At 39.3% G+C, this 25,696-nt stretch overlaps 2 protein-coding genes across 3 annotated transcripts; both read right to left on the minus strand.

Annotated features, from left to right (window-relative positions):
• Positions 1-1,584: 1,584 nt before the first annotated feature.
• On the minus strand, positions 1,585-17,512 carry LOC127765390 (uncharacterized). Of its 2 annotated transcripts, none has more exons than XM_052290279.1 (18): positions 16,790-17,512; positions 15,400-15,463; positions 15,115-15,219; positions 14,471-14,670; positions 13,641-13,814; positions 13,341-13,505; positions 13,069-13,184; positions 11,814-11,868; positions 11,421-11,618; positions 10,884-10,943; positions 8,867-8,949; positions 7,598-7,806; positions 7,388-7,479; positions 7,167-7,296; positions 4,487-5,730; positions 4,129-4,412; positions 3,043-3,210; positions 1,585-2,361 (listed from the first exon to the last, which is right to left on the minus strand). In XM_052290279.1, the coding sequence occupies exons 1-18, from the start codon at positions 17,066-17,068 to the stop codon at positions 2,226-2,228; spliced, it is 3,762 nt and encodes a 1,253-aa protein (XP_052146239.1). In that variant the 5' UTR covers positions 17,069-17,512; the 3' UTR covers positions 1,585-2,225. The 2 variants fall into 2 exon arrangements, with proteins under 2 accessions (XP_052146239.1, XP_052146240.1); XM_052290280.1 differs by lacking the exon at positions 1,585-2,361 and adding an exon at positions 3,330-3,405 and having other exon boundaries at positions 3,095-3,210.
• A 119-nt stretch (positions 17,513-17,631) lies between these two features.
• LOC127765391 (eukaryotic translation initiation factor NCBP) lies at positions 17,632-21,419 on the minus strand. The gene is made up of 6 exons (XM_052290281.1): positions 21,185-21,419; positions 20,933-21,025; positions 20,737-20,841; positions 20,556-20,633; positions 18,001-18,120; positions 17,632-17,919 (listed from the first exon to the last, which is right to left on the minus strand). Exons 1-6 carry the CDS (start codon positions 21,338-21,340, stop codon positions 17,788-17,790), a joined length of 684 nt encoding a protein of 227 aa, XP_052146241.1. The 5' UTR covers positions 21,341-21,419; the 3' UTR covers positions 17,632-17,787.
• Between the last annotated feature and the right edge of the window lie 4,277 nt (positions 21,420-25,696).

Here is a 25,696-nt window from a genome sequence, read left to right on the forward strand (position 1 = left end):
ACGGAAGCACCGTCGAAGCGAGCCGAGCGCAAAGCTGAAAAAGCCCATCACCAAGCGGCACGAAGCCAATACGGGACGAAACAAGGAAAAACGCTGGAAAATTGTGACAGCCGAGAGCCGGAAAGGGATATGCCCCGCGTCGGGTCGCGCGCAATATGGCAGGAGGACGTAGGTAGGGCGATGTGATTGTGGTGTGCCGGCCAGCTCGGCAAAAGAAGCGGAAGGCTCCCCGCGTCAGACTCTGTCTTAATATACTCCCTCCATATGAAAATAACTACTCCTAAGAGCAGGTACAATAGCAAACTATTAGCCAGCTATAAATATATTTTAATAAGATAAATGATGAGAGAGAAAAGCAGCGGGCTTGTAGCCAGCCGCAGCATGGACTCCAATACACAATGTGTGTATGACAGGTGGGACCATATATTAATAGTATAGTAAAAAAAATTGTATGAATTGGCTATTAGATTGACTATAGATGAATTGGAGCTAGTAGTGAGCTATACTTTTAAACTTGCTCTAAGTTGATCAATCTAACATATGTCACATCCTAAGTTGAGTTATTTTGGAACGGAGAGAGTACGTAACTTTGACTGAAACTTTCAACGATACGTAATAGAAAAAAAAGAGGCATTACGATATAATTAAATAAATATTAATTTTTATAACTTAAAAAATAGATTTATTTAATTAAAAAACTTATATATAACTTTTTTAAAATACTATTTAGTACGTTGTATGACAAAAGGATAGCAGCTTAAAAAAAAGGTAAGTAGGAGACATCCTTATATTAGGGGGTGTGTTTGATTCTCAACCATATTTTGCATGTGACTGTTAAATATGTGTTTGGTTCTTTTAATAACTTAAACAACTTTATTATGCAATACAGGGTTTAGTACATCGCAAAAGGATGCAAAGTATACGTGTTTGGTCCACTGTTAACATTATGACAGCATATTTTTTCAATACATGTTCCATGTATCATAGATTTAAGTCTTTTATCAATTTTATCATACTTTATAGCCAATAATAATTTATTCGTCACACTTTTGTTGCTCTCACCATTTACGTAACCTTAGTTATGGTAAAGTGGGATCGGAAAAAAAAAAACACCCTACGTCGCCCTCTCGATGGAAAGAAAGGGAGCGAGACCGAGACGAGCAGTAGCAGTAGTGCCTGGAGCGGTGCGGAAGTGTAGCTGTCACGACGAGACGGTGCTCCACGTAAGTAAGTGTCCTCGCTGTAAGAGGGTGGGTTCCAGCTAAGCGCGACGTTTTCGCGGCTTGAGTATTTGGGGTTTTCTTTCTTGTAGCGAGACTCAGCGAGGAGGAGATCAGAGGAGAGAATATAATGCGTGCCAAAGACCGGACGAATCGTACGCATTGACTCGAGTCCACGGCTGACTCGTCAAGACGGCGAGCAGCCTGAGCCACTAGACTCGTCCTTCTCGGTGTCTGTCTATCCATCCGTCTGCAATTTGTGCTCTGGTAATGTCTGGCTATTATTAAGAAAGGATCATAAGTGTGGTTGCTGCAACATTTTTATGTAAACAATGGACGTTTCATGTGAAGTTTGTGCAGGGTTAACATGAAAGAACTGAGCTTTATTGGTTGGGATAAGAACGTATTGCTCTTCTTCACATGGCAACCCAGCAGAGCAAACATAATTGGTCGGGACTGTTCTAATCAATTCCAACAAACATCAAATTTTGTTCTGCGATTCAGTTTAATAGGTAGTAGATCTCAACTACACACAACAACCGGTTCCTTTTTTTTTTGTTCCAAATATAGTTCAATCCCATAAAAATATGTCGAAATCCGCATATTCCAAACAGGCTGTGCATGAGAAGACTAGAGTTGCAGGTGGAATGCAAAAATATAAGACGTAAACAAAGATAATTTTATACGACAATTGGAGATAATTTGCTCTCAAGTTTCAAGTTCACCCGGGTGCGCTTTCTCTTTGGATGGAGATGTATGTGTACATCAGCTGGGAAGGTCACATGGTATAATTAGGACAACAACATGCATTTACATTATACAACTGAATACACTGGAATCGTCAGCTCCGCCCACTATGGACCAGACTTCACCACTTGGCTACGGGTCATGAATTGTGAATATAAGAATGAGCCATCTCAGGCAGCTCATTATCCTATCGCCTCTAATCAAGCTGGCAAAAAAATGTTGCCGCTTACATCAACCAGTTTATTAACTTATATACTCCTAGGAAATCGCTTGCTCTATAATCGTCTCGCTCTCCCGTCTGTCGCTGAAAGTGCTGCACTGTGCTAATAATCCAATATCTTCAGCAGACAGTGAAAGTGCACCAGAACTCAAGTAATGCCTCGGCTGACGACACCTATCACAAAGACAAAGAGCAGAAGCAGCAACCATGAGCCAGTGAAAAAGTGCTTCAATGCAAAAATGTTTGTTAATAGATTCCTAAAAATTGAATCGTGATAACACAAGTAACACATAATATTGTGAAAACAGTATCATTAGGGATAACAAAGTATATGAGAAATGGAAGCAAGTTAGTAAAATGGAATTGGTGCTACAATAGTTACAGCTAACATAGTAACAAATTCCAATTGGTACAGAAAATAGGGAATAAGGAACCATATTTGCAGGTTGAAGCACACATACTTCTTGAAAACTAGAAGCATGAGACACATATAACAAATTCTGAATAGTCGACTTCTTTTGTCTTAAATATCAAGGTCCTAAGATCTCGATATAGTGCTACTCTTAGAATTTCTATTCAATTGAACCATGTATAAATTACACACTTTCAGAGTAGAAGTTGAATTTATTCAGTTAAAGTTTTGAACCATACAACAATAACGGAAGTTTGAAACTTTTTTTTTATCAAAAGTAGGAAATTTTGTAAGGCGCAAATATGGAATTCTACAGAATGAGACATGGGCATATGGCTCAGCAATAGCAACAAGTTTCAAAAGGGAGCATATTGGTTCATATGTACAGCATCATACTTGTATTTACATAAAAAGTACACTTTTTGAACTGAGACAGTGATTACCTTCTTTGCTTGCTTGAGGCTTTACATTCAGAGAGTTGCATATTTTCCAACTGTGAAATCTGACTCATCGAAGACAAATAATCAACAAAAGCAGGACCTCTCAGTGACTGAGATAGCTTAGGAGGAACTACCGGAAGCAGGACTTCACGAAGACGAGCTTGTCGCTCCCTGAATAAAGAACGACAACAATTAATCAAGAGAAAGTTAAGTCTCAACTGCCAATAGAAAAATCCACATTGAGTCATATATGATCAGAGGTTCGATATCAGGGAAGGGTTGCCACCAACATTGAGGGAGTGCTATACGAGAATAATCAAACTGTCAAAGTTTGCACTTAGCAGGCTCAGTGCCCCCAAGACGAATCTTCCATTAGCGTGTCCATACAACAAAAAAAAAGATTTAACTAGTCTGGGAAAAGGTTCATGTAGCCATAAAATATTTTAGTCAGTGAAATTTACAAGGTAACAACTAAAATTCTTATGAAGTCCAATTTTTAAGGAAATTGCAAATATGCAACCATTTTTTCAACTTGCAGTAGATTAATAAGGGAACAAGATGACAATGTTTATGATTATAGAGCAAAAACACAATCTTTGTGTGAACCTACAGGTGCCCTGAGCACATCATATCAATTGGTGCATAACAGCGAAATACGTAATTAAATAACAGTGTTGGTTCAAGTAATGTACCCTTGTTTCTTTCTGGCCAGCCTACCAATAAATGCATATGCCAGCCACTAAAATCTCATTTGCATTTCCAAATAAAGTGCATGTCATTTATGCTCTGATAGAAAACTCTACAAGTATGAAAGATCACACCAATAGAAATCTCATTTTGCCGATGCATGCGCCTTGTGAACATGTGACCCTATATTGAAGCAAGCTGCAGAAATTACTGTGACCAATAAAATAATCCACTCTACTCATACTCCTGGTTGATGCGATAAATCAAGCATAGCTAAGGGATCAACATGGAGCTCCAACTATAAGGAAGATAGTCCATCATGTGTATATATATTTTTTGAGCTCGTCATATGATATCAGTCATAAGCAATAAAATGCACCGCAAACACACTGTAATGCTTACCTTCTCTTAGAAATACAACTTGTTGGGTATTTTACATGGGAAATGTTCCCAGATCCATCACCACAGCTGATTCCAGAGCTAACAAATTTACCCAAAGATGTGGTAGTTGTACCGCTAAATAACAACTCTTGTAACAAATCAACAAAACCATCATCTGTAGCTTGGGAATCCTGTAGAAAAATGCAAAGACCATGCTGAGCATAGATAGATCCCATCTCAAGCTGCTTGCTGTACGAGAAGCCATCAGACTCAGTGTAAGGAGTCAAAGATGGATCTGAAATATCCTGCACAAAATTATAAATACTTCAATACCATATTACAGAAACATGAATCTCAAAAGAGACAAAAATACACTGACATTACTAAAAGGGTGGCAGCTAATGAGCATAAGATCTGATTCTGATATTAAATCAGACACTCTTGAAACACGCTTCAAAGCTCCAGAAACTGATCTGTTGTGATTCATGTCACATGGAAGTACAGGATGGCACCGCCGTAGCCTGTTCCAAGTATCTTGTACATGTTCGACCTTGCAGGAGTCATTGTTTTTTTTCCCTGAAAGCAACCAAACACTTTCAGCACGACTGCATTCATCCATCAATTGATATCCTGTAATTGAACAGCTTGCATGATCATTCCTGTCAGCCAATTCCACATAAGCCTCACAAGTCTCACCAACTTCATCTTCCATGCATTTTTGAGGTTCATCAGTCATTTGATTCTCCACCTTGTTAGTGTCTTCTAGTGCCACTACAGATGCAGTGTAAGTACTCTCATTACGAAGGGCAGACAAACCATTGGACACTAGACTTGATAAAAGATCATCACTGCTGATTGATGCAGATGTCCCCCCAACCATGAACGATGACTCAGGCACACATGAAATGCCCTGAGACATAAAGGTATCACATATTTGTGAAATGGACCCGGGCATGTTGCTTTCAAGCTGGTTTTGGAAAGAACTGGCAGGTTCAAAGGCCCTTGATTCGCTAGGAAAGCATAATTGATTTGAAATCACTTCCCTATGTAAATGAGGCACAAATGATTGTTGGAAGAAAACACTTTCTGGAACAATGTTGGAAATCCCATGGCCATATAAACAGGGCAGCTCTGAAGATTGTGGGAGCAATCTACCTTCTTGAACAGTAAATGTGGCATCTTTGGCAGCATGTGCATCAGCTAGATCATCATCAGACTCAGCAAACAAAACTACTCCACGCCTATTTCTCATTCTTTGATGATTGGATGGAAGAGGGATATCTGGACTATCATGGAAATCGTCAAGGTCATTCTTACAAGGTGAAGCATCATTACAATCAGCAGAGCGGCCATGCTTTAACTTGGATTTCTTAGGTTTTCTTGTTTTACCAGCACTTCTTCCCTTGGTCAAAGGTGTCATTATTTGTAATTCGAGGCCTTCAAATTCTGATACTTCCATCTGTTTTTTCTTTTGTTCAGCTGTCACGATTGTTTTGTCTATTTCCATGTATATTGTTTCTGATAATTTACAAGGGAAGTCCCAAGGCATTATTCTTGGTACAGTAGAATGTACTGCATCCAAATCAAGTAGAGAAGGGCAGGACAGGCACTTATTCAACCTCCCTGAAAGCAAAACACAAAATTAGTGTACCAAAATTGATGTGCTCATCATTTCAAGACTGAACACAACATTGCAATTTTGTTACGCTAAGGTACTGATTTGTCATTAATATCACATGAAAAAGAGAACTAAAACAGCTATCTCAAGACATGGTCACATTTCGGTGCTGACAGTAAGCTGAACATATTCAATAACATTCTTTCACAGAAAAAAATTAATAAGCAAAACAAATCATGCAACAGCCAGATGAAATTTCTAACTTAAAGTTGACAATTAAATATGAAAATAAACCAACTGTTTGATGCCAGATAAAGCCCATCAAAGTCAATTTTATCATAAACTCAGAAGTCGCTAGTCTAGGAGGATTTGCAAACAAGTTCCACAACTGAACATATTGGCTGCTGCATCTATTGATATTTCAAACTACAGTCCTAATAATGCATCCACTTCTGCAAATAAGAGAGATGTTTTAAGTTATAATATATTAGAATTAGGGCCTGTTTGGTACAGCTCTAACTCCTAAATTTAACTCCAAGAGTTGGGTCTGGAGTGGAGTTGTGGAGCTGCCTAAACCCAGCTCCACAACTCTAGTTCATTTTGTGAGAGAGCTCCACCCAGCTCCACTCCCAGTTTTGGTGGAGCTGAAACTGTTTGGCTGAGCTCCAGCTCCAGGAGGGGTAGAGCTGGAGCTGGAGCTGTGCCAAACAGGCCCTTAATATCACATGAAAAAGATAACTAAAACAGCTATCTCAAGACATGGTCACATTTCGGTGCTGACAGTAAGCTGAACATATTCAATAACATTCTTTCACAGAAAAAAATTAATAAGCAAAACAAATCATGCAACAGCCAAATGAAATTTCTAACTTAAAGTTGACAATTAAATATGAAAATAAAACAACTGTTTGATGACAGATAAAGCCCATTAAAGTCAATTTTATCATAAACTCAGAAGTCGCTAGTCTAGGAGGATTTGCAAACAAGTTCCACAACTGAACATATTGGCTGCTGCATCTATTGATATTTCAAACTACAGATTTAGTGTCTCCATTATCACAAAACTACAGGTTTTAACAATCACAAAACTACAAGTTATATCAATGTTAAAACTTGTAGTTTTGTGATAATGAAGACACTAAACCTGTAGTTTTGTGATAAATGAAGATATTAAATCTGTAGTTTTGTGAAACAAGTTCTTAAATATGTAGTTGTGTGATATATTGTGCAAAGTACCTGCAGTTTTGTGATAAACGAAGACACTGAATCTGTAGTTTTGTGAAACGAGTTCTTAAATCTATAGTTTTGTGATAGATTGTGCAAAGTATACATAGTTTTATGAAATTTACTCTTAATTTTTTTTAGTAATGGGCCAACAGGTCAGAACCAGAACGCAACCATATAGTGAGTTGAAAGGGATTTTACATTCAAAGCACCCAACCTGAGTATTGCTGCTTGCCTTGATACCAAAACTGTAAAAGCATCATTGTTCTCCTAATATCACCTAAAAAGGCATCAATTATATGCTTCTGTTGAGGAACAGTGATTTCTACTCCTTCAGACTTGCATATCTGCACGAAAACATGGTATGGTCATCGTTCAATAATTGCAGAAAGCAGCATAGTTTTTTGGTATTTCAGCCTAGAACTAATTTGTTTTTACCATGTCGACATGTGAAAGTAACTCTGCAGATGATGGGTATGTGAAATCCAATACTAGCTGAGCCAAGAGATGAGGCAATGGCGGATCTTTCTCTTCAGGAAATATAAAGACAAAAACAACAAAATAACAAGAGCTTTAGTATGCTCTTAATCAAATGAAATTTCGAAGGATGGTAGAGATGTACAAAATCCTAAAGACAAAAAGGCTTACTGTTACTGGTCAGTATGATTGGCCATTTTGTAGTCTCCACCATCTTAAGTATAGTTGAAATAAATCCACGGTCCTCATCAAAAACAGTATCTACATCTTCAAATAGGATGAGGGTCTTGTTAATGACTTGTTTGTATTCAGCCGTGCCAGGAGTCCCTGAAGCTGGATCTAAGGAATTGCTTATTGGTAAACCGATGATCTCTTGTGACCTGCATGGGAAACCAAAAGATACTTCTGAGGTTGCCTCAAACATGCAAACTTGAAAAGTTTGAGACAAGAATGCTTGGATTGTCATTTAAACTGCACTTCGCTATGCATCTAGTTGGCAAGAAAACAAAGAGCAAACTTCATAAGAACTGTAAACAACTATCTTATGTTTTTTTTTGTTTGCACGTGTTGTTCCCCAAAACCAACATCCTTTTGTTCTTATCATCTAGTTGGTTGAGAAAAATCAGCCGTAGCCACATTAGAGATCACGCTTGTCTATCCCAGATTATGTTAGGCATTAACGCCGTCGAATAGTAGTCAATTTTACGAAGTAAATATGAGGAAAGTTCTTTTAAATACAAATGTGGGGAAAGGTTGATCGAGACACTGGTTATATATGTTTCGTCCTCCTATATAACCCAAAATCTTGCGTGTGAATATATTTATGGAGTTTACAAGAAGGGGCACTCTCTAGTCAGAAACTCAGAATGAACACTCCGGTACTTGTCAATAAACGGTCATAAGATGACAGTTGTTGATATAAAGGTGTCTCCAAACTGGCAACTGTTGAGTGATTCTTGCCAGTGACCCATGTTGTGCAGACACTGGCTGTTGATGAGCACTCCATGGGGGTCTACGGTAGGCTCATGGACTCCACCAGATCCCTAGCTCTACGTGTGCCAGGCCAGGATAATAGATTGAAACATATTATAATAAAGTGATTTTTTTTCAGCTGCAAAACTCAATGGACATGTGCCTAATGACGGAGGCAGGAGATGTAGGACCTATCTCTGTTACTCTGTATAAGAGGTAAGGTAGATTCGGTTATCTCATAAGCAAGAAAAAAGAAATAAAAAAATCTCCCAGATCCATGGTCTCATATTTCTCCTAAGCTCCTTAACTTTCAAGTCATCACAACCCAGCCTATTTATGTGCAGTACTTACCCCCATTAACTATGGTTCATAACACAGATACAACATGATCAGGATAAAGAAGGAAAATCAACATAATTATCATCATAAATATGAAAAGTGATAACTTGGACAATAAATTGCACAGACCATTTTTCTAGACCATGTGATTTAGTTGCTTCCTCGAACTTCTGCCTTACATAAGCCCCATTTCTCATATCGGATGTATTTACCTAGAAAAAACGTCACAAACTTCCATCAGAATAAAAAAATCAAGCTTTAGAAATCAGAGTTGAAATTTCAGGAATAAATTTTGCTGAAGTACTGTAAACTAGGTAACGAGAATACTCAGAATTCTGTTCATGTCCCATGTCCTAGTTTTCTCTAAAATGAAAGCACTGCATTTTGAATAGCATGTGTCCATAATTCCATAGTAACGTAACATTTTTACTGACTGTAACCTATAAAAACCTATAACCCCTGACACTACTGCATTTTTACAATCAAGTATGTCTGGAACAAGTTCAAGATTATACTTTAGAATATATCCAAACATAAGGATGAAGACAGAACCAATTATAGGCCATGGACCTTTACTTAGCCTTTTATCATATGTTAGCTTGATTAGACCAACAGACAAATCATAAATGCATAACTCAAATAATCAGGTGGTAGAGAACCTTAAGTTTTGTCTGTGCTTACTAGACAATGAAGTTTGATTACGCTTAGAGAACTAGACATGATTATGAACTTGATGTCATCATTATGGATATGAGCTAGCTAAGTGCCTCATAATAATAACGAAATTCCATAGTAGCTAAAGCAAGACTGATCCACACCAGTATGGGTGCGCATGGAGGTGGTTATGTTAGCATTTCTCATATATACAAACGAAACCCAAATAACCAAGCAAGGTGACACCTCATAGCGAGCAAAAAAAAATGGATTTCAGCTAATTTCTGGGTATCACCATATCTTAACAAAGTCGAGTTGAAATAAGCACATTCCACAATATCAGTATAACTAAAACCCTCCTTGAATTCAAAACATGAGACCCAACCCAAGAGGGGCGAGTTGAGCCCAACTTTAGCCCATGCATGTGGGCGTGAGTGCATGGTAGAATAGTACCATCTTGCTAGTTTAACGAGTGATGTACCAACATATATACCAAGTACCAAAACACTTCAACCCCCATGTAACCCTTTTACACGAAGCAAAGACAAATGCATAAGCTAAGGTTTGTGTGAGCGGTGTAATCTACCCAAAATGGGATTAGGCTCAATTTCAATGAGATCTTTCAGTTTCTTCTGCCAGAAGCTCCCCCAAACAGCGCCATATTTTATATGTTCAAAATTATTTATTCCTCTATACATAGAGTACCTTGAATGTGCAGAAATGGATATAATAGAATTTCTATTCATATGAACAAATACTCTAGTGGGAATGTACTTGATGCTAGGATGACTGGAGTCATGAAGCTTGTCAGGTTTCAGATCCAGGGTTTGAGCAAGAAGCTTGTTGTGCGGTAAGAATGGGAACACAACTGTTTTGGGCATATTAAGCTGGTCGTGTCAAGAGAGGGATGGAAAAGCATATACTAAATCACCCTTAGATTTTTCATGTTCCTAAGGGAGGAACATGTGTGTGTTGTACTCCCTCCATCTACTTTTGATAGTCATATTTCATCTTGACACACAGACCAATGATAAGTGGTTCTACTTATCATTCATTTAAATATGCTACTAGTCATTCCTCGTAAACAAGCGATTCATTAATATTTACATTTCTCGATGCCCATGTAGCTAATCTTGTGTGGAAGAATGGAGAGTCACGCATTAAATCCAAGAAAGCCATTAAGATGATAAGTTGTTGGATTGAAATATGCCTATCAAAAATAAATTTTTCAGATTTGGAAATATGCCTATCAAAAGTAGATGGAGGGAGTATATAAATAAAGGACTTCCAATACAGTATTATCATTTTTACAGCATTTTAATGTTACAAAAAAGTCCCGAATTGGTAGATATTGTAGAGAAAAACAGGCGAAAAGGAAAGAAGAAGCTGAAAGGATTCATCAAGCCGAAATATATTAGTATCTTAGTACACAAATAATATAGGAATATGGAAGCTCTTACAAGGTAGAGAAAAATGGAATTCCAGACAATACCTCAATTACATTGAATCCTTGTTCTCTCGCACATGCAAAAACTGCGGCTGATTTTCCACACTGTAAAAATGAACAAAGAGAATGAAGAAGCAGCTTTGCAGCTGGGAACAAAACTGATTGCTTATAGGTTGGTACACCTTTTTTTTCAAGTACAGCATACAAAAATATATAATAGAATACTATAGGAGCATCAATTGATTGCAGCCAGTAATCTTATGTTACCACACCTTCATGTGGAGAAAAAAGTGGTCGAAAACTTACTATTCTGCCTAGACGTAGCTTAGTACTTTCAAACGTACAGACCAATTCAAATTCCCGACAAGTTCCAGGGGGTGTAAAAATTATTGTCTCGAGCTCAAACAAATAAGATAAGGCTCCCCGCCCCCCTCTTCCCCTCACACACACACAAACCCCCCACAAAACACACACGCACGCGAACACACAAGGAGATGATGCCCAGCAAATTCAAAAGAAAAAACAAAACAATACGTGAAGCATACAATGCAAACGGCAAGTAATCTTCAAAATGGAACTCACCCCAACTGGTCCAGTAATTAGAAGCACATTCTCATAATCAGAAGCATCTTCTGAATAATCTGTATCAGAACCATCTTGACAGGATCTACCATTCATGCTCCCGTTAGTAACTATATTCTGTTTATTTCTGTGACCTCTTTCATCCCACCCTTTAAGCCACTCATTGAGGAATTTTACATGCTCGGAATTACCACAAACCTGATCAACCAAGATAAAATAGTAATCTCAGAGCAAGTATAACCATATCTGAAGGTATTATTTTGTGAGTTCATAAAAATAGCATGTTGGCTAAAAAACCTGATCAAATAGAAACAATTGGAAACAGGCAGCGAGATTTTATTATGAAATATATGATTCGTACTGCCAATATGTAGAATAAATTGTGATGTTTACCTGTGCAGCAGTTTCAGGCCGGTACTTGTCAGTCCATAGGTTAGCTGTCTGACAGCTACAAGAGCAAATATTATGTTATTTGCCATCAAACCTATAGAGATAAAGGCTGATGCAAAAAATATATCATGCAAAATCTAGATTATTGACACTAGCTCAGTTGACCTATTGGCTACAACAAAACAATGAAAATTTTCATGCCACCATCAATAATGAAATCAACAGTTTTTTTTTCAGAAATGGCAGTCATAAAAAGACAACTATGCGGTGCCAGCAGCATTTTACTTTGCATTATTGTTTTACGCTGATTGACACTATCAGGCAATTAGTAATGTGCAACTCAAAAGGGATAGAAATATATGAGGAATGGAGCACAATTGATGCAAATTTAAGTACTATTATATTGTACAATAGGCTACATTCCATAAAGAAATTGTTAGAGTATATGGTAGTTAGAGGGATGTTAGGATAGGATTGATTTGTATCATAGTCTTCCTTATCTCTAGATCCCCTTATTTCTTGTACTCTATACAGTATATACCAGCCCCCTAAGTCTCAATACAATCGTCCAGTTACATAGTATATTTCTCTCCCTCAACTATTCAACAGAAATATTATGAGGTAGGCTATCAAAGAAAAGATAATAGGACATAGAACCAGTAGGTGCCAAGAAAAGAATGAACATGAAAACAACGTAAGTGTAAAACAAAGTAGCATCCTAATGGCTGACACCACTTAAGTGAGCATTAAAACAGACACCAAACAGAGGGCGGGCTTGTTTGCTACTCCCTCCATTCCAAAATCTAAGGCACAACTATCACTAACACGAAGACTAAAAAAATATTATTTTCACTTTCTCGTTTGGATCACCCCAATAAATGAAATGCATGCACCCAATGGGATCAAGGATCTTGAGGGTAGGGGATTTTTGTTATTAAAAAAAATAGGGGAGGGGTGTGTGCTAGTTAATTGCATGCATGAATGCATGCCCTCCCAGTCAAAAAAAAAATGCATGCTCTGTACTATGGAACATCAAAAAAAAAGTTGTGCCCTATATTTTGGAATGGAGGGAGTATTAATTTTGACCAGTACTTGTGAGTGTCAGGAGTTTACGCTTTGCAACTTCATAGGCTGGTGAGGTTCAAATGATTATTGATTTTCTTTTTCATTTGTGATCTGAAGGCAAAATTAAGACAACAAGAAGAAAGGTAGTCCTGTCCAGCACACATCAAGGCAAATAGTGTCCAATGCAGTTTACCCTTTCGGAGTGACTTCAGGCAATTCATGCTGTACCCTTTCGTGTTGTTTGCTTTCAAAAAGAGAGGCATGGAAACAGGAACTAGATGCTAACAGGCACTCATCATCAACATCAATCTGTGGAGAAAAGCAAATGGTTGTGTTTAAATCAAGATTAGCGCATGATTAGAACAAGAAATTCACTGGCTATAAAACCAAAAATCTATAACAGACGCACAAAGCAAACTCCTTCGAATGCTTCAAAAAAGATCAATGGGAAAAGGAAACTTGTACCACATCCTGAGAAGAAAACTTGCTTTTGTTTTGTTTGTCATGAAAGTTAGCCAAATGTTTTCCTGGATCTGCATGCTCTGCAGAATTCTGCTCAGTGGTACTAGTGCCAAGAAAAGATTTGTCGGCAATTAGCCATTTGTTACTCCAGTGAATTGGCATAGTGACCTGTAACACACACATACACACACACAGATGTTCAGTCGCATTAGACAAACCACCCTAAGGCGGACCACAAAAGCACAAAGGTGAGATACATTATGGAACCAGATGAACAAAATATATGTTTTTATATAGACACACCTCCAGTTCGTACAAAACATGAACAGGACATAAAGGTGGGTCTCTTTCAAAAGCACAAAGTGAATCCATATCCTCATCCTCAACATTAAGAATATCTTGGCCAGCACCTTTGTGTATTTTCCGAGAAGCAAAAAATGGATGCATTTTCTTTCCAGATGATAACCTCCGATTTTCCTGGCAATGAATAATATGAACTTTTCAGACAACAAGAACAATCTTGGAATCAACAGAAGAGTAAAACAGCAACCATGACTTTTTTTTTCCCGAGGAACACTCAAATTGAGTATATTAAGATCCAAGACGTTGTAAAACATTGAAGGAGGATGATTCACACAGACAGAAGTTAAGCTTATTTTAATACCCGACTGTACTGCTTAACAATAATAAGACAATATTTCTTAAACAATTGTTGTTGTTTTAAGAAAATGTATGCAATTCAGAGAACATTATAATATAGTACAAAGCCTAAATTCAATATAATAAATATTATAAATATAAACTTGTGCAGGGCCCAAAAGCCATGAACAAATATACAGTATTCAACCAAACATAAGGCAACCACCGCAACCACAAAGGACAAGTATCCACTGTCTGAATTATTAGTAACATTTTACGTTTTACCTTTGCTTGAGATGACAAGGTGGGCATTCAAATGACTACAGATCTAAACTTGCAATAAGCATGATAGAACACCCAATTTTCAATTGATTATCGAATAGTCAGAATATTCTTAATGAATTATTGAGACAATAGTCAAAAGGAAGGTATAAAACAAAAAGACCAAAAGACTACATACAGTATCTCAAATCAAACATTGGCATGGGGCATACCTCTGCAGCTATATTTGCCTCTGACCTTAGATCAACTATCAACTGTGGCTTATCTTCATTGTCTAGTGCATCAACATTATCATTAACCGGACTTGCTTCAGATGGGCCGGTCACCAAATCAATATCAACTGATGTGGGTGATTTTTGAGGCAAGACAGCTTGAGTCTGACTGCTGCGTAGTTGCTGACAACTTTCATGACCTGCACAAGCAAAAGAAAAGCTCATTGCACTTTTTCAAAAGTAGAGTAGGTAGAGATACAATCGCAGCTAAACAATGGCATTGAGTTAACTTCAATTGAGCAGCCATGGCATATATTATTCTTTATATGCACAACAGCATGTGCAAGCAAATGACTATAAACTCAGACTGTTTTGACACTCAATAGTTGGATATTATTTTTTGTTAAACTCAAATTGTCGAATGCACGGATTATTTAATACTAATAGTGCGAATGGTGTTCAATATGTGTTTCCTGAACACTTGGTAGAAGTGTATTTTTTTTATTTTTTTTCAATTGTACAAACCAACATGGTAGGGTACTTCTACAGAGAAACTCAACAGTATCAAATCACCAACAATATTCACACATGCATGCGTGCGCGCGAGCACAGAAATGTGTGTGTGGTGACGGCTAAGTGCTCACCATCAGTAGATTCCAATGCTTTGCAGTGCTTTCGGTTCGGAACCTTCAGTGCTGCACCCTGATTCTTACCCCTGCCTTTCCTCTGTTTTTTCTGAGGGCTTTCATCTGAAATTCAGGTCAAATATTCAAATGTGATATTTCTGGCATGATATCACCTGTTGCGTGCCAGTCACAATGTATAGTAAATACATAACAGAATAATGACCAGACTGGTGAAGCACTTAAGAAGTTAATAGAAATGATAAAAATATGGGCATGTGTAGACCAAGTACAGGATTGACATACCAACCAAAATCACTTCATCCTTACTATCTTGCTCCAGACCAGTTGTCTCTCTGTTTGAAGACGGCTGCATGAGTTTGATTAAACAAATCAGGATTTTACATAAATGAAAGGTGAACAGAATAACACACATGTACCGGTTCATTAAATATATAGCACCTAAATTGAATGAATGGATCCTTTTTCTTAGAATATAAGATATACACAGAATACATAAACACGGTAATCGGTCTACCTAGGATCATGTGAATGTCTGCAGCTACATTGCAAAGGTTTCTTTTATGCGCTGCTTATCTGGGGATGCAGCTTTACCCATTTGCCTGATTAGATCCAATTTGAGATAAATGAGATGGGTTACATTCAATGGCATAAAATTCTTGCTAGTGAGTAGATGATCATATAGGTGTAGTCAAGCACCATTCATGCCCATTTCGCCCCTTGCCCACAAATCCTAGCATGCTCCAGCCCAAAATAGAACTACTAGTACTGAGTAACTAGTTGTGGTAGGTGGCTCAACCAGTGGTGAACCCAGAACAGAAATTACAGGGGGTCCTTATGCTCATCTGACCCATGCGGTAGCCTTCTCAGGTGTCCAATGTAACTTGGTTGGGATATCCCACATGGTATAGTTATAACTGTAAAAAAATAATTTACATGTGTCCAAGGACCCCTGTTGGGCCTTAGTAGGTACGCCCCTGGGCTCAACCAGCCCAACTACAGGTTATTAGAGAAGAAACAATAAGACATTCCCTTGGATAATCTGCCAACACTACCAAAGAGCGCATCAGTGTAGGCTCTGGAGCGACAGTAGTCACAGTGTGATGCCACTATCATCGGAAACTTCACTGGTTGGTGACTTGGTGTCATTAATTGAGACATGTTCCGCCAGCACTCACTATCCTTCTCTGCCTGACACAATTGGGCCTTTTTGTCATGCTTGCTCAGATTCGTCTACCATCTTCATCATCCTCATCTACTCGCCCTTTTTTTCTCGGTGCTATTTTAAATAAGTCTATTTGAATTTGGATTTTTTTTTCTCTCAATTAAGTCCATTTGAAGCTATGAACAGTCATTTTTAGACTAGTTTGATAGCCATCAAAGGATAGTGGTTATACAGTGGTTGCAACCTTATATAGTGATTTTTTTTGTCATCGATAAACAGATAAAGAATTAAAAATTGTGCACAACACCCTAATTTAATCATGTTTCTACCTGAGTTATGTATTGTTTTGACATGTTCTCTCCCTAACAAAAGTGGCACACTAGACTTATATGTCCTTTAAAAGAACTAGTTGGACCAACCGAAATTCAACCCAACGGGTGAATCAGAACAGTATGGACTACCGAGAAGACGCAGACAACAGCTAAGGTAGGCAAAATTCAAGCAATGTACCTTCTTGCCGGCCTCTGATTTCCGCGGCCTTCCTCTCTTTTTCACCTTCTCCGGCGTCCCATCGCCCGCGGCCAGGGGAGGGAGACCGGCACCTCCTGCTTCTCCTCCGCCTCCGCCCGCCTTGGGAGGTCCCCACGAGAGCTTCGACTGAACGCACCGCCGCAACCGATTCCCGTCCGCGGAAGCAGGCGAAGGAGTCGCCTTCGCCGGGGAAGGGGACGGGGACGGGGACGGCGACGGCGTCGGCGTCGGCGCCTCGGGATCAGCAGATCCGCCCATGAGAACGAGCGAGAAGGCGAGGCGGAGAGGCGGGGATCGACTCTAGGGTTTGGGTTTTTGTGAACGATGGGGGGAAGAAGCTCAGAGAGAGTCAGAGTGAGCACAGCGGGAGACGGGGGTTGGATTAGCTTCACGTTTCCCGCGCGGTGAGGCGAAACGCGGGCAGATTTGGGCGCGCCGCGCATATATACCGCGCGTCCGCGCGCGCGCGGAGGAGCTTTGGCGCCGCGGTCAGAGGGCGGAACGGGATGCTGGAGCCTGGAGGCCGAGGAGACGGACACTCGCGTCTCGAGTCTCTGCTGACACGCGGCAGATTATTTGATACTCGTTTTCATGTCTCTCTTGATTTTGTGAAGAAAACTGTAATCAGATTTTTTTTTGAGAGAGAGAGAGTGCAATCAGAAACTATTTTATGTCACTTCCATCGTCTGTTGATAAGAAATTATATATATCACTAGAGAGATAGGGCCTATTCCACTATTTCCAGCTTATCATGTTGGATCAATTCTGCCTATAAATAGGTTGTTAAAACGAACCAACCATGACAGTATAACAATAAGGCATCACGATAATTCTGGGCATTTTGATTGTCCATAGCATAACAGAGTTTGGATGCACAACACATAGCAAGGTTTAGTCCCATGCAAGCACAGGTTCAAAAGAAATCCACGAGGCGATAGTTTAGAGGAAGATAACAGCTAAATATGTGACCATGGAGCTTATCCTCTCAACCACGTGTTCCTGTAAGATGAGTTATCCCGCAGTGAAGCATCGTGTGGTTTGTACTCCATCAGATAGCTGTGTGGCAGCTTCAGATGCCTCTTAATTGAATCTCTTAATGTCATCACAGCCTGCACGACAGAAGAAAGAAAGTGAGTACAAGTCTAGAGTTCAAACATAATAGCTATTGTAGCATTTGTGTTGTCCCAAACCTGGTGGTCAGATGCATTACGGTTCCAGACACTTAGAATGTCCTCATTGAAACGAACACTGAGTACAACGCCACAAACATCATCACTATAATCAAGTTGATCACCCACTAGCACCAACACCTGAGATATAAGCACAATAAGCAAAAGGAGTTACTAACATTCAAGCTACCATACGTGTGCACCATAAAGAACAGTTTGGTGAAGCATTGCAGAGCATCTACAAGTTAATAACAGAACTGGACAAGCCTCCTGAGAAAAGTACATATTATTCTGAAAACTTTTACATGCATATGGCTGGTCTCATGCATCATTAGTCATTGCAACCTTGAAAGAACCATTTAGCAGTTTGAAATCATTCTCAAGGTGACTTCTGCGAAGGTAAAGAAAACTGAATGTGGAACATGCTAGTCCCAGATCATGGCATGAAACAAGCCATCAGAAAAGGTTTGAAGATGCTAAAGGTTATACAGTATCTGGCATAGACCTAAATATAGTTGTGTACCATACTGTGATGTGACAATGATTCCTATGAAAGTCAGGCCCTTTGATTCAAAGGAAATTTATAGGAATTTCAGAGGGTTTCATTCCTATAGGATTTTTTTTCCTATATAGGCCCCCTTTGATTCAAAGGAAATTCATAGGAATTTTAAAGGATTTAATTCCTATAGGAATTTTTCCTATATAGCCCTTTGAATCAAAGGAATGAATCCTATGGAATCCTATAAAATTCCTATGGAATGCCTCTTCCCATGCAAATTTTGAAGGAAATTTAACATGAGGTTCTACCTCATGTTAAGAATCCTTTGAGTCTTTCTCTCTCCTCAAATTCCTGTGTTTTTCCTGCGGCTCAATCAAACGGTCATTCCTATGTTTTTCCTGTGTTTTGCAATCCTCTGTTTTATACTTGTATTCCTATCAGAATCCTATGTTTTTCCTATTCCCCCGTTTTTTCATTCCTGTGATTCAAAGGGGGCCATAACCTTTGAATAAAAGGAATAAATCCTACGAAATTCCTATGGAATGCATGTTCCCATACAAGTTTTGGAGGAAATTTAGGGCCCCTTGGAATCGCAGGAATGAGAAAACATAGGAATAGGAAAAACGCAGGATTTTGATAGGAATGTAAGTGTAAAACAGAGGATTGCAAAACACAGGAAAACACAGGAATGGTCGTTTGTTTAGACCGCAGGAAAAACACAGGAATTAGAGGAGAGATAAAGACTCAAAGGAAAGTTTCCAAGAGGTTTTACCTCATGTTAGAATTCCTCCAAAACTTGCATGGCATTAGGCAATCCATAGGAATTTCATAGGATTCCATAAGATCCATTCCTTTGATTCAAAGGGCTATATAGGAAAAATTCCTATAGGAATAAAATCCTCTAAAATTCCTATGAATTTCCTTTGAACCAAAGAGGGCCTTAACATGAGGTAGAACCTCATGAAAAGAATCCTTTGTCTTTCTCTCCTCAAATTCATATGTTTTTCCTGCGATCCAATCAAACGGTCATTCCTATATTTTTCCTGTGTTTTGCAATCCTCTGTTTTACACTTGTATTCCTGTCCAAATCCTATGTTTTTCCTATTCCTCCTTTTTTTTTCATTCTTGTGATTCAAATGGGCCCTTAATGATTTCAGAATACACCAAATTGACCATCACAACAACGGAGATCAAGGAGGAACAATAGATAGAACAGAATAGCAGGAAAAGAAAAGGAACAAATGAAAATGTGAATGGAACAAAAGAAAAAGGCAGCGTGAATGTGGTACCAATGCTGAGCAGGCATGGCAACTGAAATAGTGACAGAAAAAAGTATGGCTAAAACCCAATGTGGCAAACACATCTTCCAAGCTAAAATATCATGTCTTGGAACATGGAAACAATGCAATGTCACAATATTGACATGAACAAACAGTACCAGCACAACCTCTTGTGTCATTTAGGGCTATTTGATTTAAAGTTTGACCTGCTACAGGATATATGGGCCCATTGCATGGCCATCCTATGATTTTTATGCCATGGCCTTATTGCTCATCATGCATTGGCATTGTAGCCATGTGAAGTTGGCATGGTAAAAGACAGATACTTTATATTTGTAAACCAAGCAATATTAGGTTTGTAGAACTAGGCCACTTCAAAATTGCATAAATTAAGCAGTGTCATTGTAATGCGGTGATACGTAGGTGCTTACAAATAAGCTTGCACATGATCAATCCTAAGAGTCATCTTTTCACTCCTCGGAAAAGAGTTGGGCAATGATGGCATGTTCCACACCCATCCCCCATCAAAACATTCTGTGACTATAACATAGATATCTGTGGATATGCATGAGATAATTGCAGCATATTTTTGTAGGAAAAATAACCCTATCCATGTGTGTGTGTTTTGGCTAATCTCATGCTGTCATCTATATAGTTTTCAAAACATGTGGATAACTATTTCACTACTGTATATATCGGTATATTATTTCGCATCTGTCACCACAGACATGCACTTACTAAATTACTAGTCTCCTGAGAACCCGAATGCATATACAGTAAAGTGCAGATGTATTTACCAAATCCTCCCAGAAACGACCAGAGACGGTCTTCTTAAACCTTATGATCCACTTGCCACCGCTCCTATTTGCGGGATCCTGCTCAACCAAACTCCGTCAACAACTAGAAGCATAACAGAGATAACTCTAAACAAAACACAACCACATAGAACAACACGGTTTACTGACTACTGAGGAGTACCTCCCAGAGGGGCCGGATGCCCTCCTTGAAAAGATGCAGGTCGGTGGGGCTCGGCAGGCTAACCGGCCGCGTGAGGTGGCAGTAGCAAACCCAGAACGACTCAACCTACATACAGGACACCCAAACAGCATCAGCAATCCAATCTGCAGCCCTGAAATTAGAGAATCCCCACCAAAAGAAATTCGCGGTGACGTACAGTGCTGAAGTCGACGATCTTCTTGATGTTGTCCTCGTAGGACTGCGACCTCGCCCCAGGAGTCCGGCGCGTGTACCATAGCACGAATCTACGCTGCGGGTGCACAGGTAAAAAAAAAAAACAAAGGAACACGGGTTACTTACATACATCTATCTACTCGATCTCAACCTCCAGGCGCGCTGGAGAAACAACTTTTCCTCTTTCCGGGAGGGAAATAGAAGCTGGATCTAGCGGCGGCGGAGGAGTACTTACCCTAAGGGGATGGAAGCCGGCCTTGAGCTCGCGGTTGCGGCGCTCGTTCTCCTCCGCCTCAGCCTCGTCGTCGTCGGCGGAAGGGACGGCGGGCTCGTCGTGCTGCTGCTGCAGCTCCTCCTGCTCGGCCTCCCTCTTCTCCGCCGCCGGCTCCATGGCGCGCCCTGCTGCGGCGATTTGGTCCGCTGGGGTGTTTGGTCAGTGGAGTCGAGAAGGATGGTTGATGGGAGTTGGGAACTGGGAATGGAACTCGTGGGGGACGCGGAAATATCGAAAAGTGGCCTACTGGGCTTGTGGGTTTCGGCCTTTTGGGCTTTTTCAGGAGTAAACGGTGTTTGTCTTTTTCATTTTTTTTTTTGTTTGATGGACTGAACTCGCTAAAATGTCATGGTTGTCGTCTCGCTCTGTGCCTCCGTGGAATTTTGTAGAGAGCATTTTAATTTTAAGAGACAATTTAAGAAATGTCATTAACAAGCGTCTAAATTTAAGAAATATCATTGACAAGCGTGAGTTTGCTATCGTACAAACGACTTTGTTCCAAAAATGACATCGTCGTTAGAGTTCCGCACATCTCGTGTCGTTAAATATATTGTTCATCCTATAACACTTAACAGCATGGGATAGAGGAACCCTAACAGCAATGGTATTTTTGGGACAAAATTATTCATATGATGGCATTTCTTGTATTTTGACATTTGTCAATGACATTTCTTAGATTATCTCTAATTTAAAAGGATAACCGATAATTACTTACATTCACAAGTACATGTGTGTGTAAAAAAATTGTACTCTTATTTTATATTTCAAATGCTTTCATGCGATATTAGTTTTATAGCTCGGACGCCTCCCGCGCGCGTGTTGCTTCCACCACGCGCGCTCCTTGTAACATCTGCCCGGATATAACGGAAACATCCTATTAGGGGGATCCATTTCATTTTTTTTCCACCGACAATGTTTCAACTAGTGTACTCGCGATGTTTCACTATGTATGGATGAAATGTTGCAGTGGATTTTTTATAATGTTTTAATAATTTCATCTTGATGGACACATGGTTGTTGATGTACACAGGGTTTAAGTGTTGAAATGGCTTTAAATCGTTTGTTGCATACGTTGAACCAAATTGTTTCATCTAGCGATCTGATTGTATTTCACTTTTTTAAAAAATTGAAACATTCTTTCACTATTTGCCGAAACATTGTTTTTATATAGGGTAAAACAATGCCCATTTTTTTAGAAACCGTTGTTTCATACGTTGTAGCAAAATGTTTCATGAGGTGATTTGGTTGTATTTCAGTCTTTTACAAGATTAAAATATTTTTGATCTACTTAGTGAAACATTTTCGGTCTACTTAGTGAAATAGTGCCTGATTTTTTATTTTTTTAAAAAAATCGGGCACCCAATTTATAGGCGTCTCGGTGAAAATCAATAGATGTAGCAATTGTTAAACATCTTATAGGTAGCTGGTCCACTGTGGATATTTCACAACAAATTGTCGGAATGAAAATGCAACAAAAATGGTTTTATATTATCTTGATATTTTTTTCTCTACAAAGTGTCACTCGACTAAGTTACGTTTTTCATTGCTTGGTACGCAGTATTGGATAGTGTTGTTTTCCAATGGAGGTTCGAGTTGCCAGAGTACAAGGATCAAAATGGATCCTTGTCATGACTTAAGATATACTCCCTCCGTTTCATAATATAAGTCATTCTAGTATTGCCCACATTCATATAGATGTTAGGGCAATGCTCCGGTGCATTCTACCTGTAGTATTATACTACACGTAGAATTAATCTCGACCGTTTATTTTAAAGGATAGATTAGTAATCTAGTAATATATATTAAGAGTAATTTTAAAGGGTAGATTAGTAATCTAGTAATATATATTAGGGGTAATTTTGGTAGGAGCTGATTTATCTGTTTTGGTTGGATGCAGACACCGCATCTCGCCCGACGCACGACCGCTGATCGCGAGTCCTTCCGGCAGGCGGCGGCACGGCGCGTGCCGACCCCCCCCCCCCCCCCCCACCCCCCACCTATCTATCCGTTCCCCTTCCTCTCCTCTATTCCACGCCAGCATCCCGATTCATCGCCGTGCCCTCTCCAGCGCCAGAGAACAGCAGAGCTGTTGAAGTAGCACTTAATTTGTAGCCAACTAATTAATTAGTAGCACTAATAGTACTACTGGATGACTATATCACCATACTACCTCATGCACGTGCAGCATGCAGCTGTGACATCTTGATCTGAAGTTCAGACTGAACTTCTATCTGAACCGGCCAGATTTTATTTTAGAAAATGGATTAAAACGGGGCCTCTACATATAAAACAAATGTACACAGCCAATCTGAACTGACTAAATGAGGTGTGAGATGCCAAAAGCGCAAGCATATCTCTCCATTGTTCAGAGTTGCAGATGAGGATGAGGTCCATGAGGAGGAGAGGATCCTGAATTCCTGATTCCTCCAGCCTCGGAGATTGATGCACGAGGGAGGCCACCCTCGCCATCGCTATGCTTTGCTTGGCTGCAGGAATGTGCGCGACAGGAATCTCCGTCGTCCTCCTCCTCCTCCCCTGCGTCGTCTACGTCCTCTTCGCTGCCGTTCCGGTAGGACGCGGCAGCGCCCGAGAGGGCGAGAGGTCCCTGACCCAGGAGCGGCGTCTGGGTTTGAGAGTGAAAAGGACAAAAATACCCCTCCACATATAATTTTTCTTGGTCTAAAATATCCCTCCACAATTCTACTACCATCAAGTGTGGTGGTAGTAGAAATACATCTGAACCGTTCGATCAAATGCGATCAATGGTTCAGATTATTCTCTACTACAAGTAGAAAGCACCGGAGTGGGACTCTAGATGTTAACGAATCAAGACATATGTCTTTGTCTAGATTCATTAACATCTATATGTATGTATGTAGATAATACTAGAATGACTTACATTATGAAACAGAGAAAATATGAACATGAAAATATTTAGTCAAGGATTTACCGCTAGACTCCGTTTCTTTAAACATGTGCTAAGGATTATTCGCGGTTACATGTGGTGTGTATGTACATCTTACATGTAAGTTATTACTTGACATAAATTTTACGCTTTCAATTTTATGGAACAAACTCTATACACGAGAACATGCTAACACAACTAGGGTCCCCTTATCTTTTGGGGAGGGGTTACCCTACTCAACAATATCATGGTTACTAAAAACCAAGAAATTACTAACAGAAAGAGATCTAAAAAACTAAGAGAAGTAATCGCATGATATTGTAAAACCCAGGCACATTAGGAGTGGCATTCATGTTTGAAAGGTCACATTCTGCATGTTCAGGGAAATAGTTCAAACTTTCTAAAACATAACATCATAAAGATAGATTTCTTTACAAGCATGGTTTTAAACGTATATGTTTCATTTCGACAATCATAGTATTATATTGTTGGTGTATACGGCTGGATTCACAATGTTTGACAATCATGTGGAGTCAATCAGGGTTTCCCAAACCGCTGGGGCCGGGTTACCGCGCCCCGGCGGTAAGTACGGCTACCGCGCGGTAACCGTGAAAAATCGTGCAAAATTTATCAAAAATTTAAATTATTTTTTAATTTATTTAAATTTAAGGAGGTTACCGCGGTATTTCTATTACCGTACCTCCGCGGTAAGGACGGTCACCGCGCGGTTACCGACGGTAATGTAAGCCCTAGAGTCAATACAGGTTACTGTATATATAGTTCCACGTGGTCAGGTGCACTTCTTAATTTAGAGGTAAAAACACCTATATAATATGAATGAATTTATTATAGGGCCTTGTTTAGTTGGGGAAAATTTTTGGTTTGATTGTCACATCGGATATATGGACACATTTGAAGTATTAAAGGTAGTCTAATAACAAAACAAAATTACAGATTCCGCCAAGAAACTACGAGACGAATCTATTAAGCCTAATTAATCTGTCATTAGCAAATGTTTAATGTAGCACCATATTGTAAAATCATGATAGAATTAGGTTTAAAAGATTCGTCTCGTAATTTACACGTAATTTGTGTAATTTGTTTTTTTTCCTATATTTAATACTCTATGTATATACAACGTAAAAATTTTTGTTTGGAAGCTAAACATGGCCTAGGTCTTGATATAATTATGTGTCATGCCAATCACTGTTGTACATATGTGAATCTACGGTGAAGAACGAGAGAGGCACCTCTAGCTTACTGTAGTAATTGACCTGCCAATGCGAGCTTTTAATTCGAGTGACAATTCACCCTGTACGCTTCTTGCAAACGACACATTAATGGTCATCTTTTCTTCCATGAATATAGCCCATTTCTTCATACATTGCGTGCAACGTGCTTATGAACCACGCGTGCGCTGTTCTTTGACTACAGAAATAAGCACTTCGCGTGCGCTGTTCTTTGACTACAGAACTGGATTCACGCATAGACAAAGGCTCCTGTGGATAAGCAACTAGCTCCCTATCCAAGTATCCATCGTTGGAAAAACTCTCCAATCAAGTTAGGTC

This window comes from Oryza glaberrima, chromosome 3 (assembly GCF_000147395.1).
Source record: "Oryza glaberrima chromosome 3, OglaRS2, whole genome shotgun sequence".
Taxonomy (NCBI): Eukaryota; Viridiplantae; Streptophyta; class Magnoliopsida; order Poales; family Poaceae; genus Oryza; species Oryza glaberrima.

Excerpts from the sequence above, each read along its gene's own strand:
- LOC127765391 (XM_052290281.1), bottom strand. The coding sequence starts at position 21,340 with ATGGAGCCGGCGGCGGAGAAGAGGGAGGCCGAGCAGGAGGAGCTGCAG. Across the intron at positions 21,026-21,184 it reads CCGGCTTCCATCCCCTTAGG|CGTAGATTCGTGCTATGGTA; the intron begins GTAAGTACTCCT and ends GTGCACCCGCAG. Across the intron at positions 20,842-20,932 it reads AGATCGTCGACTTCAGCACT|GTTGAGTCGTTCTGGGTTTG; the intron begins GTACGTCACCGC and ends TCCTGTATGTAG.
- LOC127765390 (XM_052290279.1), bottom strand. The coding sequence starts at position 17,068 with ATGGGCGGATCTGCTGATCCCGAGGCGCCGACGCCGACGCCGTCGCCG. Across the intron at positions 14,671-15,114 it reads AGCATTGGAATCTACTGATG|GTCATGAAAGTTGTCAGCAA; the intron begins GTGAGCACTTAG and ends TTGCTTGTGCAG. Across the intron at positions 11,869-13,068 it reads CCTGAAGTCACTCCGAAAGG|CTGTCAGACAGCTAACCTAT; the intron begins GTAAACTGCATT and ends TTGCTCTTGTAG.